The sequence below is a fragment of the Halichoerus grypus genome, chromosome 12, assembly GCF_964656455.1.
Source record: "Halichoerus grypus chromosome 12, mHalGry1.hap1.1, whole genome shotgun sequence".
NCBI classification, from domain to species: domain Eukaryota; kingdom Metazoa; phylum Chordata; class Mammalia; order Carnivora; family Phocidae; genus Halichoerus; species Halichoerus grypus.
In genome coordinates, this window is record NC_135723.1 from 83165829 (window position 1) to 83183122 (window position 17294).

At 56.4% G+C, this 17294-nt stretch overlaps 1 protein-coding gene across 1 annotated transcript in view; it reads left to right on the forward strand.

Annotated features, from left to right (window-relative positions):
- SND1 (staphylococcal nuclease and tudor domain containing 1) overlaps nt 1–8950 on the forward strand; it is a 407421-nt gene extending 398471 nt beyond the window's left edge. The window contains exons 19-24 of the mRNA XM_078059536.1: nt 2646–2769; nt 3664–3733; nt 4737–4850; nt 6403–6606; nt 8187–8231; nt 8338–8950. Coding sequence (XP_077915662.1) covers nt 2646–2769; nt 3664–3733; nt 4737–4850; nt 6403–6606; nt 8187–8231; nt 8338–8403 — 623 coding nt within the window. The 3' untranslated portion in view covers nt 8404–8950. The remainder of the gene's footprint in view (nt 1–2645; nt 2770–3663; nt 3734–4736; nt 4851–6402; nt 6607–8186; nt 8232–8337) is intronic.
- Nucleotides 8951–17294: the final 8344 nt, after the last annotated feature.

A 17294-nucleotide genomic window follows, 5' to 3' on the forward strand; every position in this document is an offset into this window, starting at 1 on the left:
AGCCAGATCCTTGCAAGGCGGAGAGGCCTGAAGATGTCACTGGCACTCGAGGCAGCCCCATGGGTGGCAGGCTGTGACTAGTCCAGCCCCCGATGCCCCCCCCACCATCAAGGCCTCTCCAGATCATCAGCCTCATCTCAACCACTTCCCTCTAATGACATTTTCCAGGCAGCTGGTCTGTGGCCATGTCAGTTCACCAAGAAAAACCAACCTTCCGGAGCTCTGGGCTGGCTCTACTTGGGAGGGGAAAGAGCCAGGGAGGGGTAGAGATGGGCTGATGAGCCTTCAAGATTAAGTTCCCTTGAGGTCAGCTGCAATCCTGCTAAAAAGTGGCCCAGCACCGCCCGGTCTGGGTGGTGTGATGAAGAAAGGAGTCTTTCAGTGGTGGTCCAGGCAGGAAGGAGAGCTGTTTCTGAGCACAGGAGTCAGAAAGAAGGGGCCTCAGGAAGCTCAGGGAAAAGGAAACTCAAAGAAGACCCTGCCCAAGGTACGGCAGCTCTCTGGCAGGCTCTACCTGGCCTCTGGATCCTGCGGGGTAGGACCCACCTTGGATAAGAATAGGGCCCTAAAGTCTCCAGGGGACAGAGCTTGAGGGTTCGAGGCCTTCAGCAAGTAATCTCAGAGGCTTTCTGTGCATGCCCTGTGCCCCGCCTGGCTATCTCTGGTGGCCATAGGGAGCCAGGACACTGCAGCGAGTGGTGGCCAAGGCAGGAAATCAGGAAAAAAGGAACCAAAGGGGAAACCATGTGTTCTTGGAACATTGGAGAAGGGAATAAGGCCCTTGTTGGCACACTACCTGGAGGGCTGCAGTGGGATCCAGAGAAAACCTGACCTCGGTTGGTTCCATAAAATCCATGAAAATAAACTTAAGCATCTACAGCCTCCCTCTTCTGAAACCTTTCATCCTCTCTTGGGGGACATCCTCTTGCTCTGTGTCTCTTCTCTTAATTAAAGCCTGCCTTCAGGAAGGATCTAATGAAATGATGAAAGCATTGCCATTAGCTGTAAATGACCAGCCAGGCTCTGTGCAAGGACCTGTTTGCAGGAGGCAAAGTCTGCTTCTGTTGCCTTGGAGCAAAAAAAATAAAAAATAAAAATAGACCAAGTATAGAAAGAATTTGTGTAGAGGGTTTACTGCTGGGTGGGGGAAGGGCAGCTGCTTCCTAAAAGTCCCTGTTCTGAGACCAGTGCTCATGAATGCTGGGACAGTGGCCCATGCAGAGGCCCAGGAGTGGACACATCTTTGTGCACATATGCAGAGTGCATCTTCAATATAGTTGAATTCTTTTTTTTTTTTTTTTTTAAGATTTTATTTACTTGACAGAGAGCAAGAGCATAGGCGGGGCGGGGTGCAGGGGTCTGCTTCTCCCTTCTGAGCAGGGAGCCCAATGTGGGGCTCAATCTCAGGACCCCAGGATCATGACCCGAGCCGAAAGCAGATGCTTAACCGATTGAGCCACCCAGGTGCCTCGAATACAGTTGAATTCTTAAGTACCCTGCATGCATCAGGGATTTTCTAGGCCTTGCAAGAGCAAACAGAACCAAGTGAGCAATGGTCTGTGCCCTGAAGGAGCTCACAGCATAGTGGCAGAAACATAAGCCAGACAAGGAACATACAGGGCCAACTGTGACAAGTGTACCAATAGCCAACATGTGTTAGGCACCTGTTACGGGGTGGCTTTGGGCCCCGGAGGTGGAAAGAAGAACCCCATACCCACATCCCACGAACCCAGTACCCTCACCTCCGAGAGCAAAGGGGGCACAACGGGCCTAATGGAGAGCTAGAATTGGGGCCAAGTTGGATGGAAAAGTGAAGTTACTGGGGACTGATGCTTAGTAGAGTGGGGGTGGGTTATACAGCAGGAAGGAGCAAGGAAGGGAACCTGAGAGGACCCTGGGTGTTGCCAAACCTGGTATTACCAGCGGACAAGCAGCAGGGACTCGGGATTCAGGAAGGACAGGCTGAGGAGGAGACTCTCTCCCTGCCCAACCAAAGAGGGCACTGAGTTGGGGCGGGAGGTTGGAACCCCAACCTGGCAGTACCAAAGTTTGCTTTTGCACATACTTCACATGGTAAGCAAGGTCAGAGTAGTCAAGTTTGAATATACTGAGATTGGGCCCTGCTCCCTGAGTTACTCCACACCTTCCATGGCTCAGAGTCTGAGGCCCTTTCCTTGCCCAGGGTTGTATGGGGCCCGCCGTTCATCTCCGTGTTTGCCCCTGGGAGACACTGGCAAAGAGTGGCTGCTGTCAGTCATCACTTCTGTGGCCCAGGCCAGGCCGGTCCTTGTAGGAACAGGTGTAAGCTGGCCCGCTCCCACCCTGGACGAGGCTGGTTGGCCCTGCTCCACATCCCCGCGCTTCATCCACCTCCTTAAGTGGAGCCCAGGAACATTCCCAGCAGCTTCCACAGCCCTGGCCAGTGGACTGGAGAGCTGAGGTTGGAAGGAAGACTCTGTGCCTCTGAGGCCTGAAGTGTCAGCAGGTCCCCGTCCCACTTTTGAAGACAGTGTGAGCCTCTTGAGCTGAGACCACAGGGGACTTCCCTACGGAACGGGGCAGGCCAGTGCCGTAGGCGCCCTACACAACACCACATCTTGCCTGCTCCCCAACCCAGGGCTCACTCCCTCTTCCCCCCCCTGCAGGCACCCAGCTGGAGAAGCTGATGGAGAACATGCGAAATGACATCGCCAGCCACCCTCCTGTCGAAGGTTCCTATGCGCCCCGCCGTGGAGAATTCTGCATTGCCAAGTTTGTCGATGGAGAATGGTAAGCCACTTGGACCCGAGCGGAGCAAAGAGTCTTAAGCAGGAGCGGTAGCCAGTCTGTCCTCAGGACCACAGGCCTGCCGAGCTACCTAGTAGACTTCAGGCATTTGCCTTAGCAACCTGATTTCCACTGGGCGGTGGTGGTTGACCTTGGCCGGCTCTCCGGTGTGGCCCTCTTCATTGCCCAAGCTCATCTGGGGCCTGTGATTTGCCAGCAGCCCAGTCAGCCTTGAGTGTATAAGCGGTGTCTCTCCTCATTCTGGGAAGCTCTACTGGGGGAACCGTGCCCGGCTGAGACTCTCCAACACAGCCCTCACCTCACACAGGAAAAATGGTGTCACATAGGGCAGGGAGGGCAGAGGCTGGCTCTCAGTGAGCCCAGACCAGCCGCCCGACCCTCCACCCTAGCTGTCTGGGACATGAGCAGGAGCACTCACAGGCTGCAAGAAGGTCACTATGTCTGATCTACCAAGAGTAGGGCCCATGGCCTTCCCTGGGTGACGGAGTGACTTGGATGTGTTCCCTACCGCGGCCTCCCAGACAGATCTGCCGGCTAATTACAGCTGCTGTCTAGTGTGCTCGCTTTAAACAGCAGACATCAATCTGGTCATTAGTCTTGTTGCTTTATGCCCCAAGGACACATTAATCTGCTCCACACGCTCCCTTCTCCCTCCCTCTGCTCCCAGCTGTGCTCTGATTCCATTAGATGAGGGCCACCGTGCCCTGAGCCTGGGCCTTCATGGAGTCTGAGAACTGCCCTCTGTGACACCCATGGGTGTCCACCCTGACCCCTGGGCAGGGAAGTGTCGTGCCCCTGCCCTGCTGTCGCTAAGGCTCCAGGGAGGCCGGACTCGTCAGGGCTGTGCCTTGAGCTCTGCCTGCGCTGCCGTTGCAGGTACCGCGCCCGAGTGGAAAAAGTCGAGTCTCCTGCCAAAGTGCACGTCTTCTACATTGACTATGGCAATGTGAGTGTGGGGGACCTGGAGGTGGAGGAGTAGGCAAAGGAGGGGCCCGCAGCACAGCAGTCCCCTAGGTCAAGTCCCTGTGAGCTCTGAACCCCTGACTGACAGAATGGTGAGCATGTAGGCATCCTTCCTGTTGGTGGAACAGGCCACTGGACTCTGAAGTCTCCTTTCCAGGCCCCAAGGATGAGTGCCGAGCCACACCCATGGCTTCTCATCTTCTGCCCAACTTCTTCGAAGAGAGGGCCCGTGGAGGCCATCAACACCCCACGGCTCCTGGTCTTGCTTGACCGGGTGCTTGTGTGCTGATCCCCAGCGCATCCCCAAACCAAGGCTTGCTGGGAAGTCACAAGGGGGCAGAGTGACTAGCACCCTTGAGAAAAGCCCCCTCGGACTGGTCCTGGGAGTCTGTTAACAATTCTGGGAGATTCCCTGTGGGCACAGCAGCAAGCGGGAGAGAAAGTTGTAGTTCAGAACCATGCTACTCCTGAGGTGTGACGATGCTTGTCCGCTCTCCCCAAGGACTAGTGTTAAGGGTCACGCAGAAGCCCAGAGTTGGGCCGTGCTCCCAACTTGCCACCAGGGGATACACAAAAGAGGTCCTGCCCACGGTGCGGGACTGTCGGAGCCCTTGTCTCCGTCTGCTTTCCCTGCAGAGCTCCCCCAGCCTCTGGGAAAGTATTCAAGGAACCCATGTCACAGAGGGAAGGCACTGGAGAAAAATGGAAATCGTGGTTAGAGACCAGTGACCAAGTTGATCATTTAGTAGAGCCACCAGCTGTGCGAAGCCCGGGCCCAGGTTGAGAAGGTGGGAGCCACAGCTGCCTGCCTGCTGCAGGGGCCAACCTGGCACGTCCCCCCAAGGCGTCACTGACTGGGGCTAAGTGGGAGCAAGTCGTGGTGGGGGCCTGAGTTAGAATTCCAGAGGCCCGGCCATAGGAGTCATCCTGTGAGAGCAAGGGGGCGTCGAGTGTGTGATGCTCTTGGCCTGACATGTCCTCTGCAGAGGGAGATCCTGCCGTCCACCCGCCTGGGGACCCTGCCACCTGCCTTCAGCACTCGTGTGCTGCCTGCTCAAGCCACAGAGTATGCCTTTGCCTTCATCCAGGTGCCCCAAGACGTGAGTCTACGCATCTCCCTGCGTCCCTCCCTCCCTTCCCTCCTTCCAAAGGGGGCTGTCCGATGACACTGAGCCACTGGTGCAGCCCTAACAGGCTGCCAGGAGATGGAAACACTGACCAATGTCTGTTAGCGACAGGACCTGAGAGATGGGAGTAACCAGGGAAGTTGAGGGAAGGTACACAGAGGAGATGGCACTGGAGCGCTGAGCTGATTCTTTAGATGGATGGGCCCAGTGGGCCAGGGCACTTGGGGCAGAGACTGGTCCACACAGTTGGGAGTACAGGAACTTGGGGGCAGTAATAGGAGAGGAGAATGGAAAGATAAGTCATGGCCTGAGGGGTGGGGGCAGGGTTTTCAGCAAAGGTGTGACATGGTCCAATCTGGTTCTGCAAGTTCCTTCAGGGGCCATTGTCGGAGACCGGGCGGAGTCGTGGGAGATCATGGCAGTTGGAAGTCCAGGCTAGAGACAGTGACAGCCAAGCCCGGGCCACACCCTAGGGGGCCAGGTCTCAGCGCCGTCTGGGGGTGGGGGCAGGAAATGCGGAACAGAAGGTGACAGGATTTCTTACATGTGGCTATGATGCTGTTGGCCAAGATGCAAGAATGAGAAGGAGCAGATCAGGGGCTATGGGAGCTCCAGGCGCAGCTTGATGGTGTTCGGTTTGGAAAGCGAGAAGACTTAGAATCACGGACTGGTAGCTAAAACCATGGGTGCGTACAGGGCAAGTGTGCAGAAGACAGGATGCAGAAGAGAGCAAGCCTTGGCAACTGCTGGCCTTCCCCGATCCAAAGAAGAACCTGAGCCAGAATGTGCATCCAGAGAGGAGAACATGGGCTCAGGGTTGCAGAGCCACCCAGTTTCCCGAAGCAGGGAGCCAGTTCTGCAGTGTCCAGCTCCCCAGGGAGGTCAGGCTTAAGGCTTGGCGGGTACCCTTGGCTTGGGCACCAGCAAGGCCCATGGTGCTCAGGGCAGCAGTCTGAATAGCGTGCATGGAGCTGCTGCTGGATGCAGAGTGCTAAGGAGCAAATGGTAGGGTAGGAATCTGCGCCCTAGAACGTTCTCTGCCTTCTCATGAAATTTGCCAAAGAGGGTGACAAAATAGGTCAAGGGGAAGTCTCTAAGGGGACTGGAGACTTGGAGAAAGCCTGGAGAGAGCCTGAGAGGACAGTACGTGCACAAAAGCTGGGACTGTAAGGGGTCACGGTGCTGGGACACAGTGCTGCAGAGGTGGGGGTGAGGGGGGCCAGGCAGCAAGTGGACGGTTAGTTTTGGATGGACAAAAGCCACTTTTTCTCAGAAACACAAGGCGGGTGGGCGACAAGGTTGGGATGTATGCAGATAGGCTTGGCAGGGAGGGACAGGCCAGGGAGAGGGGGCACTTCCTGTCCAGAGGCTGTTTCCTTCCTCATTAGGTTGTGAGCAGGAAATGAGATGCTGGCACCTGCTGGACACTTGCTTGGAAGTCCATGAACAGGACCTGGGGCCCAGGTAGCTGTCTTTAAAGCTCGCACTTCCCTCTCCCGCTAACCTGCACGTGTCTCTGCTCCAGGAGGATGCTCGGACAGACGCCGTGGACAGCGTGGTGCGGGATATCCAGAACACTCAGTGCCTGCTCAACGTGGAGCACCTGAGCGCTGGCTGTCCCCACGTCACCCTGCAGTTTGCCGACTCCAAGGGGGATGTGGGACTGGGCTTGGTGAAGGAGGGACTGGTCATGGTGGAAGTGCGCAAGGAGAAACAGTTCCAGAAAGTGGTACGTGATGTGGGGGCAGGCTGCTAGCGTCTCCCCGCCCCCCACCCCCCGCCACCACAGAGGGGGCCGGGGCTGCACCAAGAGCCGGTGATGGAGCAGGGAACCCTCCGTCCTGCTGTTCCTGCTGGAAAAAGATAACGGATTTGGGTTTGTTGGGGTTTAAAAAAAAAAAAGCTAATTACATCCCAAATTAGTTGGCTGCAGGCTTGGCTAAGAATGCAGCTGTAAGCTAGAGTGAGAGGTGTCCCTTTGCGGTGCCCCCAGGTGGCAGGCTGGAGAGGGCCACAGCCTGTCGCTGCCTCTTCCCCCCCTTTATCACTTCCTTCTCTCTAACTTGCGATTCCCAAGTCTGGAGCCAGCCGCTGGCAGGCAGTGCCCCCCGGAGCCAGACTCGACTGGGACGGGGCCTAAGGACTGCCCCTCCAGCCTGTCTGAAAAGCCCCCGGCGTGTGGAGCTGGGCTGGGCCTGAGTCTCCCCATCGTGAGACGAGGAGGGTGCCGCGGGCTTCGCTGCTTCACGGGCCGGACCGTGAGGGGCCTGCAGCCGACACATGGGGACCACCTGCTCTGTCTTCCTTACTGAGCGTTGGGAGTTGGGACGGGCACCTCGCCCTCAGGACGGGCTGGTGGGAAGCCTGTGCCCGTGCAGCACCCAGCTCCTCCCCATGCTCCCTCTGAGAGGAGAGGTGAGAGCGGCAGCGCTGAAAGCCCCGTTCTCTCTCCATTGTGCCCGTCACTTCGCCTTGTCCCAGACCTCTCTCTCGTGCGGTCTCTGGGTCTGTGGCACGGGTTGTGCAGGGTGGGGATTCATTTGGAGCAAGACCCCAGTGTGAATTGCTACTCTGTCTCCTCTGGACAGGAGAGGTGTGACACCCCTAGTCCTCTCACTAGAGACCCCCAGTGTCTTGAGATTGCGCTGGGAGCTAGCGTAAGTTTCCCTGTAGATGCATGAGATCTCACTGTCTCTCCTTGAAGCTACCTGTAATGTCTCCGGTGTCTAGAATATTCCTTTGCCCAGTATCTGAGATAAACACCCTACAAGTGTTTGTTCATTCTTTGATTCATTCTTTCAGCAAGCATTTATTGAGGGCCTACATATTTCCATGAACAAGAGACAACATTTCTGCCCTGTGGAGCTTACAGTCAAGCATGAGTTGACAAAAACATATGTACTAAATCAGTGAAATTGACTGATAGGAGATAAATGCAACAGAAAAAGAGAAAACAGAAATCAGGGGAATCAAGAGTGTGGGGGAGGGGTGATTGGCATTTTAAATGGGGTCATTTGAGGCTTCATTGAGTTGGTGATGCTTTATCGAAGACCTGAAGGAGCAGGACAGGTGGCCAGGTGGACCTGAGGGGAAGAGCGTTTCAGGCAGATGGAACGGCCAGCACAGAGAGTCAAGGAACAGCAAGGAGGCCAGTGAGACAACGCACTTGGGATTTCACTCTGGGGGAGCTGGTGATCCGCTGAGCAAGGGCGTGATGCAGACCAGACCCGGGCAGTCTCCGGGGTCATTCCGGCTGCTCAGTTGCAAATAACCCCTTTGTGACCTCCCATTCTTCCCTTGTCCCTCCAGATCACAGAGTACCTGAATGCCCAGGAGTCAGCCAAGAGTGCCAGGGTGAGTTTGTACCTCAAGGATTCCAGGGGGAGCTTAAAAAGAGGGCTTAGTCCCGGGGTCCCAGCAGGTCCCACCTCCCTCACGGTCATTTTCTGCCTTCTCACAGCTGAACCTGTGGCGCTATGGAGACTTCCGGGCCGATGACGCTGATGAGTTTGGCTACAGCCGCTAAGGAGGGAAGCGGGTCTGGCCCGCAGCCCCGCTCACACCAGTACCTCCTCCTCTGCAGGGAGGGTGTTTTCAGCTCCAGACCCCAGATCAGGGGTGTAGATTGGGTCCAGCTTTGCTTCAGTGTATGGAAATGTCTTGTGGGGCGGCATCTGGGCACAGGTGGGGTGGGGGAGCCCGAGGCTTTCAGGAGCAGGTCGCTGTCTTCTGAGATGACAGGCGCTGCCGTCCACAGTCTCCTCCAGCTGATACTGCGTTTTTATTTGGGGGTTTGGTTTTTCTTTAAAGTTGTCCTCAAATCAGGAAGAAACATGAAAGACTTTGTCCTAACGTAGGGCATGATCCTGACACCCAAAGCCAGCTGCCAGTTGGCACCCCACTTCTATCCCAGATTGCCCTTCTTCCCAGCTCTCTGTCCAGCTGTTGATTATGTGATTCCTCTGATGCGTCCTTTCTCAGATGCCAGCGTGTCTACATCTGCCCCTGCCAGCCCTCCCCATTTCTGTATTTAAAGCTTTTGAGGCCCAATAAAATAGTATCTGCTGTCTGCAGCCCTTATTGGTCATGGTGGAGTCCAGAGTGTGGGATCTCGACAGCCCCAGCAGGAGGAGACTTGGGCACTTGGATGACCCTCAACACAGTCATCTGCATACCTGGCCTCAGCCATAGAAACCTAGCCAGTCGGGGAAGCAGGGCAGTTCTTCAGAGTCGCAGGCAACTCCTGGGTCCTGGGAGGCATGATGGCACCGTGGCCGTCAGGCAGAAGGCTGGAGATCTTCTAACTCATCAGTCCAGACCCCCCACTGCTCATGGCTGCCCTCCAGGACCTTGGAGATTTCGAGCAGCTCGGCAAGCAGTTGCCCAGGACTGGCCACACATGGAAGGCTGGGCTCGGTCTCACCAGGCCCCTGCGGAGAGTCGCCGGTACTGTCCTTTGCCAAGTTCTGCCGGAGCCCCAGCAGGGGGCCAGAGGGAACTTTCCCTCTCCTGCTGTGGCTGGAGTAAAGATTAACACCAGATAAAACTGACACAACATGGGTTAAGGATGGGGGCCTCAGTGCCTGCCCCGCTCCCTCCACAGTGTGTGTTCGTTGGGAAATGGAGCTGGAGGACAAGGGTGGGTTCAAGAGGGGTCACGGCTGCTCGCCAAGGAGACCCTGTCTCCAGGTTAGCTCCTGCTCTGTCTGACTTAATGAGGTATCCCCCAGGTCCTCGAGGAAGAGCTGGCCACAGAGCTCAGAAACCCCAGGGCACTCCTGGAGGAGGGGAAGGCTCAAGAGCAGCCATTGTGGTGGAAGTGAGGAAGCTGTTGTGCCACTGGGGGAATGCCAGGGAGAGAGAGTAGGTGTGTGATGGCGAGGTCGCCACGGTGTCAGGATCTGCCTGTTCTCTGTGCAGCCCTGCCCTTCCTAGGCACATACTCCTGTGAAACATGGCACACCTTCCTGCGGCCCCACATTCAACCCCCCATTTCCACTCTGGGGTGGTGCTCCAAGCCACCATATAAGATCGGTCCTTTGACCTTGGGGAAAGGCGGGACGTGGTGGGGCCTGGCTGGCCAGCTCTCATCCCTAAACCAAGGTCCTAGGCCCCAGAAAATTCTGGTTCCTGGCAATTCTCCTACACCCACTTGTTGAGGCCCAGAGTTCACATGGGGTTCTACCGAGAACCTGTCTTTAGGAAAAAGGATATGTGCTTCCTGAACTCGGAGTGCACTCTAGCTAAGGGGAGAGGTGAGTGGGGCAGTGGTGTCTGTGCAGCTCCAAAAATCTGTGTGCTCCCTTCCTTTCAAGGACTTCCGTTTCTACCTGCCCGGGAATACCTCTGGGTTAGCCAGACCGAGAGCTTATGGTCCTCGAATCAGACCCTTTATGGTCCAGGAAACTATGTTTGCCATGACTTCGTACAGCGCCTGATGGGGCCCAAGAAAGTCCGCAGGAGTGTGAAGGTCCCCGTCTGTCTCACTCCTGGAAAAGCTGTCCTGCCCCCAGCAGGCAAGCCCACTCCCGGTGGTCTCACGTTTTCTTGTCATGCATGGTGGAGGCTAGTCATGGAGAAGAGAATGGTCGCCTCACCCGTTTCTCTACCTCCTGGTGGGGTCAAGAGGCAGGTCGGCGTGTACTCCCCGTGAGCACAACAGGCAGAGGGGCAAGATGCCAGCCCGCTGTCTCACAAAAGGGTCTGAAATCGGCTCGCAGTCTCCACAGTTACCTTGGTTACATCTGCGCCCAAGGTTAAGCCCTCCGTGGCTCTGCAATTGAAATGATGCCCGAACCTTCCTACTTCTTTTCTTTCTCTTCCCGTGCTGGTTTCAACCCAGGCCAGACCATTCCCAGGGCTGGAGGCTGCTGCCGCCACTTCCTCTTAGTTCCTCCCGTCACGTCTGTTGAGGTCCTGGGGTCTGTCGTGGGCAGGGCTGGGACTGGGGTGACACGAGCCAGGCACGTAGGATGCAGACTCAGGGAGCACTCAGCGTGTGGGTGCATCGGAGGCTTTGCCTTTTGTCCGTAGCTGAGACCAGTCAACACGAGCACTTGCACCAGGAGCATCAAAAGCCTCTCTGGAGTTCCTTCCCCCGCTGGAGTTAGGAAACATGTTCCCCCATCCACCTTTCCAGTTGAACCCCAAAACCTCTTGAGCACCGATCACCCAGCCACCAAGCATGGATTAAGACTCAGGCAGAACTGGGTCAGTGGGCAGCAAGGCTGTCTCCATGGGCTCTCAGGGGCCGTGCAGGCCAGGTTGAAGCCGTCAGCAGATGCTGAAAGCTCCATAACGAGCCACGGCGGTGGGCGGTGCGCCAGGACAAGCAGCTGAGGCCCCGGCCCAGGGACTGGGAAGGTGTCCTAGAGGAGGTCAGAGTCAAGAGCTGACAGGTGGCAGGAAAGCAGCATTGCTAAGCTCTGGACAGGCTCTGGAAGTTTTCCAGTGTCTGCGGACTGATGCATCAGAGCCCAGGGTTTGGGCTAGCCACCAGGGAAAGTAGCGCCACCCAAGACCGTCCCTGGTGACCCTCGTCTACCTTCTCCCTGCCAGCGAGCAGGACCAGTAGGGAAGGTGGTGGGCAGTGGGGACTCGGGGGTGAAGGGAAGGGTTTGTGCAACTGCCTCTACTTTATTTATGGTTTTGATTATTTCTGCATCCCAGGGAGAGCCAGTGGACCCCTTTTTCTTGCATTAGCCCATGTTAGGAAGCATCGGGGAGGGGCTGGGGAGCTGGTGCCTCAAGAGTGGTTATTGATGTCCTAATTACAAGAGGATGCTAATTTAATTTGAACCTAATTACAGTGCACTACCCTGGGTGGCATGTGTTTTAATAATTAACATCCTTCAGATGCGTAGGAGTATAATAATATTTACACTAGGTTGGCTAGCAGCCTGGGGAGGCGGGCTGGGGTCCCATCCGCCACCCTCCCCCCGGACAGCTTGGGCTGCTAGCAGGTGGGGAAGGAAGCATATGAGTCTTGGTTGGCTAGTATCTTGTCATCCTTCCCAGGGAATATGCTTGGGCCTCATTTCCAGCCACTTCCTTGACCCAGCAGCCTGCTCTGCTCTGTGGGGCTCCAGGCTGGAGCTCTGAAATACTCCGTGAGTGGCAGGATCAGCGCTCTGGATGCCAGCCTTCCTCCCCCAACCCAGGCCCAGCCTTGCAGATGAGAGCCCCATCTCCGGCTTCCCTTGCCTGCCTGGGCCCATCCTGGGGAAGGGCTTGTTTAGGCAGGAAGAAAGAGAGCTGCTTGGTTTTTCTTCCTTCTCTTTTGATTGGGAACACTTGTAAGGAAGTACACATTCAGAAAAGTGCACGAATTATGAGGATATAGCTCAGGTGTTCACAATGTGAACATACGCGTGTACACACACAAATCAAAAAATAGAATATCACCAGCCCCTCAGGCTTGCTGCTCAGTCACTGTCCCCCTCGAAGGTGACCCCTCCATTGACCTTTATCCTGGTAGATGGGTTCTGTCGTTTTGTTATGTTTTTGTTTTTCAGTTTTGCCTGGTTTTAAGTTTTACATAGGTGGAGATGTGCAGGATGGATTCTTACCTGCCTCCCTTCTCCTGCTAAGTGTGTTGTGGGCTGTGTCCTTGGTAGCTTAGTTTTGGTGTGTGCCTGTTTTCTGTATGGACTGTTGTCTGAATACACCACTTCTTGGTTATGAAGAAGTCAGAATCTCAACAAGCTGCTAGAGCCAGAGCTCTGCCCAGTCCCTAAAGGAGAAATCTGCTCATTCTAATTATGCAACTGGAGGACAGGAGGTGACACTCGATGAGCTAGGGTAGCAAGATGACAGGGCAGGGTAGTTCCACCCATTACCAACATGGAGTGGTGTGGTTGCCAGCGTGGCTCCCCTGCCCAGCCTTTCAGAGCTCCCAGAGATGGGGAAAGGGTCTGTCAGCAAGTTCTAGAAGCCAAGCAGACGAACCAGGGGCTTAAGAGATGGTCTGAGGGAACTTTAGTGTCTACTGGAAGCCTCTCTAGGCCTATTCCTCTCTAAGTGTTGCTGGTAGACCAGCTAGCTCAGAATCACCCGAGGTGCTCATTAAAATGCAGCTTCCAAAAAGGGCCAGGACCCCCCTGGGAGTGGGGGTGGGGGTGTGACTGAACCATCCATCACAGCAGGAGGACAATGGGTAATGTTTGTGGGATTGGTAAAACAAGAACTGGCCTGTTGTGTAGTAATAATGGTAACCACCAGAAAATCTAGAACAGATGATGAAAAGTGGTTGCCTGTAGGTAACAGCTGAGGGTTCGGAGTGCTTATTAGAACTCCCTGTGTACCAATTTTTTCACCATCAGCATTTCCGATTTTTTATTCATTATCAGGCAAATCTGCATGTATCACTTCCCATTCCAGAACCACTCCCTCAATTCCTGGGGTCCAGGGCCTGGGACTCTGCACTCTAAACAAGTTTCCCTGGTGATCCTGATGAGTTCTCAAGTTCAAGAATTAGCTATCACTGTCCAAACTCATTTTATCAGGGAAGGAAGGAGACAAAGTGACTTGCCCAAGATCCAGCTTATTTATGGCAGAGCCAAGAATAGAAAACTGGTCCCTGGCCTATGTTCTCTGCATCATGGCTCTCACCTTGGTGGGTGTCCGTCTTGGTGGGCCTGGCCCCCAGGGACCTGAGGGACGAGCTGAGGACCTAGTTCAGTGAAAGGAAGCCAGGGTGCCCTTGCCTGGGTGCAGGGAGGCGACCCGTCCAGCAAGCAGAATACTCACAGCCTTGCCCCCTGCGGAGCCGTTGCAGGGCCTGGCATGTACAGAATGCCACAGCACCAGCAGCAACATCCTCAAGTTGTCGCACTAGGAAGGAGTCTGCCCTGAGCCCACTGCCGGGCAGTCTGGCACTTGGCATTTACCAAGCGCCTCCCTCCTAGCTCCAGGCACTGTTCTAAGTGCTCAGAGAGAGGAATCAGCCCTCAGGTCCTGGGCCTATAGTCTACTGAGGACAGCAGATATTGGTGATGGGAAAACCCAGTTTACTGATACAGGTAAAATGTATCAGTAAAAATGTCCACATGCAGTGGCATTAGCTTGTCAAGTTGGCAGCGTGCCTGCCCCAGGGTCCAGCAGTTCCCTCCTACCTGTGCGGCCAAGGGCTACGTGCACATGTGAGAACCGCCCCCTCCAGGAGTCATGTGCAAGAACGGTCACTGGAGTTAAGTTCCTTCTAACACACAACTGGGCACCCCAGACACCGCAAGGTATATCCACACAAGGAAGTCGGATTCAATGAAAGTGAATCGTGGCCGCCCAGAATAACACGGATAAATCTTAGAAACAAGGACATCTCAGATGACTTCATATCCTATGTGCTATTTTCTAAAGTTCGAAACCAAATAATACACTGCTCACATACATATCTACTGACTGATCCTTTAACTTCTGGCATGTGTTTGAGAGGGTAAAGGGACATTTAAATCTGTATATTTAGGCCACAAACATAAACTGGCGCTTTTTTGAACAAACTGGGACACATGGACACCTTTGAAATATGTACTAAAGTACAAAACCAAAAGGCAGAAGGATGATAAACACCAAAATCTGGATAGTGGTCCTCTCCAGGTGGGATAAGGAAGGATGTCGGGGAACATAAGTTACTAGGAATGTTCTAGCTCTCCTTCTGGGAGGTGGGTCAATAGATGTTTGTTACATTACTAATAAGGTGGTGTGGGAGCCCAAAGGAGAGAAACATCTTTCCCTGGGAGTTAGGGTTAGAGAAATCTCAAATAGGAGCACTTCAGTCTACCAAGGAAAGTTATGGGAGGTTTTCCAATGACAAGGTGACTCAACAGGTTTTGCCAAATGAAAAACGGGTCTGGTGGAGGGGGCACACTGAGCAAAGCCCTCTGCTGGCCCGTGGAACTCTTAATAATAAGACTGCCTGCCTGGGCTCCAGTGGAGTGTGCGGCCACACACTGCTCAAGACCAAAGCTCAGGCCTGATCTCGCCAGCCCTTGCTGCTGACCAGCTGAGGGCCCACCACCCCTTTGGGGAAAAGCAGCCAGTGTGGGTGGGGAAGGCCTGCATAAGACACTTCGGGGTTCCCAGATCCCTTCTCAAGTTAATGTGTAACTTTAAGGTACACAAATCTTTAGTATAAAGCTTATGGATGTTCATAACCTCCATGCAACCACTCAGATCAAAGTAAAACATCAACACCCCAGAAGGCTCCTTGATGGCCCCTCCCCACCCACCCCCCAAAATGACAGAACTATGTCACCCTAGTTTTGGCTGTTCTTGGTGCCAGGGTCTTTCAAAAGACGTTTTTTCCAAAAACAGTCCTGGGAAAGTGAGGGTGTCACAGTCTCTAGGGACTTCTGTGGGAGCATCTAAACCTGGGAGTGGACCCCACACCGGGCAGGATGGGGGCCTCCCAGCTCCATCACGGCCGCCTCCGGACCTTGGACGAGGCCAGCAGGAGGCCACAGTCCCTGTCCCTGCTGCCTGAGGGTGTTGGCTGCTGACACCCTGGCAACACAGATCCATCATCCCAGCTCGATGGAGTCATTCCGTGCCCTGAGTGGGTGACATTGATGCGGTTCAGTGAGCAGGCGGCCCCAATCCATAGGAGTGATGTGGGTGCCCGGGCCGAGGACGCCAGCTCGCCCTCTACTCTGGGGCAGGTGTCTGGTGCCCTTCTGCAGCCGCCCCGGTGCCGCTTCAGGCCAGGTGAGTGCGGCCCGGGGACAGAGCCCGCGGCCTGAACATTTCACGTTCCCGGTTGTCTGCGTGGAAGCAGGAGAAGCCAAAGCCACAGTTCATCTCCACGGTGCCTCCGTTGGACTCGGGAAGGTGTTCTTGTTCGCACGCACAGCTGGCCGTGGGCAGCAGCGTCTGGGCCTCAGGCTTTCCAGGAGGCAGTGGTGTGGATGGGGCAGGCGGCGCGGCAGCCCCCCGGCCCCGTGGCAGCCCCCCGGCCAGGCAGCCTCCTCCCGCCCCCCCCCCCCCAGCCACTGCAGGCAGCTCCCCTCGCAGGCAGTGCTCTCCCAGCCCGCCCTGCAGCGCCAGGCTCGGAGTTCGGGACTCAGAGAATTTCTTGCCCAGCCTCAGGCGGCCTTCGAAGGCTGAGTCGCTAGATGGATGTCCCCCAGATTAGTCATTAGCAGGAGGCGTTGGTGCTGGTAGAGCATGTGGAACTGAGATTGGCGTCCACGAGTCCGAACAGCGCGGTGCTCGAGGCCTCGGCTCTGAGGGCGGAGGCTGCCCTCGCCCGCCTCAGGCTCGTGGAGCAGCCCCCGCCTGCAGGTGATGCCAGAGCTCAGTGAGGTACTTGTAAGGCCGTCGTGCGCGGCCCAGCGCCGAGCCGGGGCTCAGCAGCGGCCGGTGCGGCTCGGGGAGGACGCGGGGCCTGCGGGCCCAGCACCCGACACAGCTGCGAGTCGGGGGAGCCCGGAACCGTCTCGGTGAAGGGAACGAGCGAGCAAACCCAGAGGCCTCGAGGCCGCCTCCCGTCGGGACAGCGCTGTGGGGTTCGGACCAGATGGGAGCCCAGGTCCCGGGGCCGAAGCCCCGTGTGCCCAGTGGGGTCCGGCTGCAGAGTGCTGGCGGCGGGGGCCAGCCCACGGGCCCGAGCGCCTGGGACGCGCTGAAGACGCAGCCGGGAAGACCGCGGAGGCCTGACCCGGCCGCCGCTGGCCTGCGGGAGACCACGACCAGCCCAGAGCTCCGCACCGACACCTTCCCTCCGAGCTGGGCTCTGCACTCGTGCGCGGAAGGGAAAGGGCTTAGGGGTTGGCCATGTGTGTAGGTGCCTCAGCGGCCAATCTGCCTGGCAGACCTGAGAACGTGCCGCAGAAAACGACTCGTCCCCGCTGACATGGGCGAGCGTGCTGGCGCCTGAGGGGTGGGGGCCACAGAGTGGGGTCGGGGCAGGGGCGGCGCGAGGGGAGCAGGGTGCTGCGGCCACCACGTACGGAGCAGCGCTCCCCTGACCCACGGCAGGAATCCCAGCGCTGGGGGTCACCATGCCAGGGGGAAATGGGAACACCTATGTGGGGGCGCTTCCTAGACCCCCTCATGTCCACCAAAACCCTGCGGTCACAGGGGCACACTCCGGGACACCACAGTGCGTGCCTGGTGGGGGCCTTCCCATTTGACAGGGTAGCAGGACAGGTCAGTGCCTGATCCCGAGCCGTAAAGGGCGTGAGAGCATCGGAAGCCTCCTGGAGGCCCACCATGGTGGCCAGTCATGTGGTCTCCTAGCTCCCTAGGGAGAGAGGCCTGTGGAGGCAAGACAGGTCTGGGGCTAGACTTCATCTGGGGAGGGCAGACCCCAAGGGGCAGCAGCACACCCACTCAGGGGACTTCAGTGGGAGGGTGGGAGCAGTTGGCATCGCTAGGAACCGGCTGGCCTCCTGTCTCATCTTGCCTGATCTGTAGAGGGCA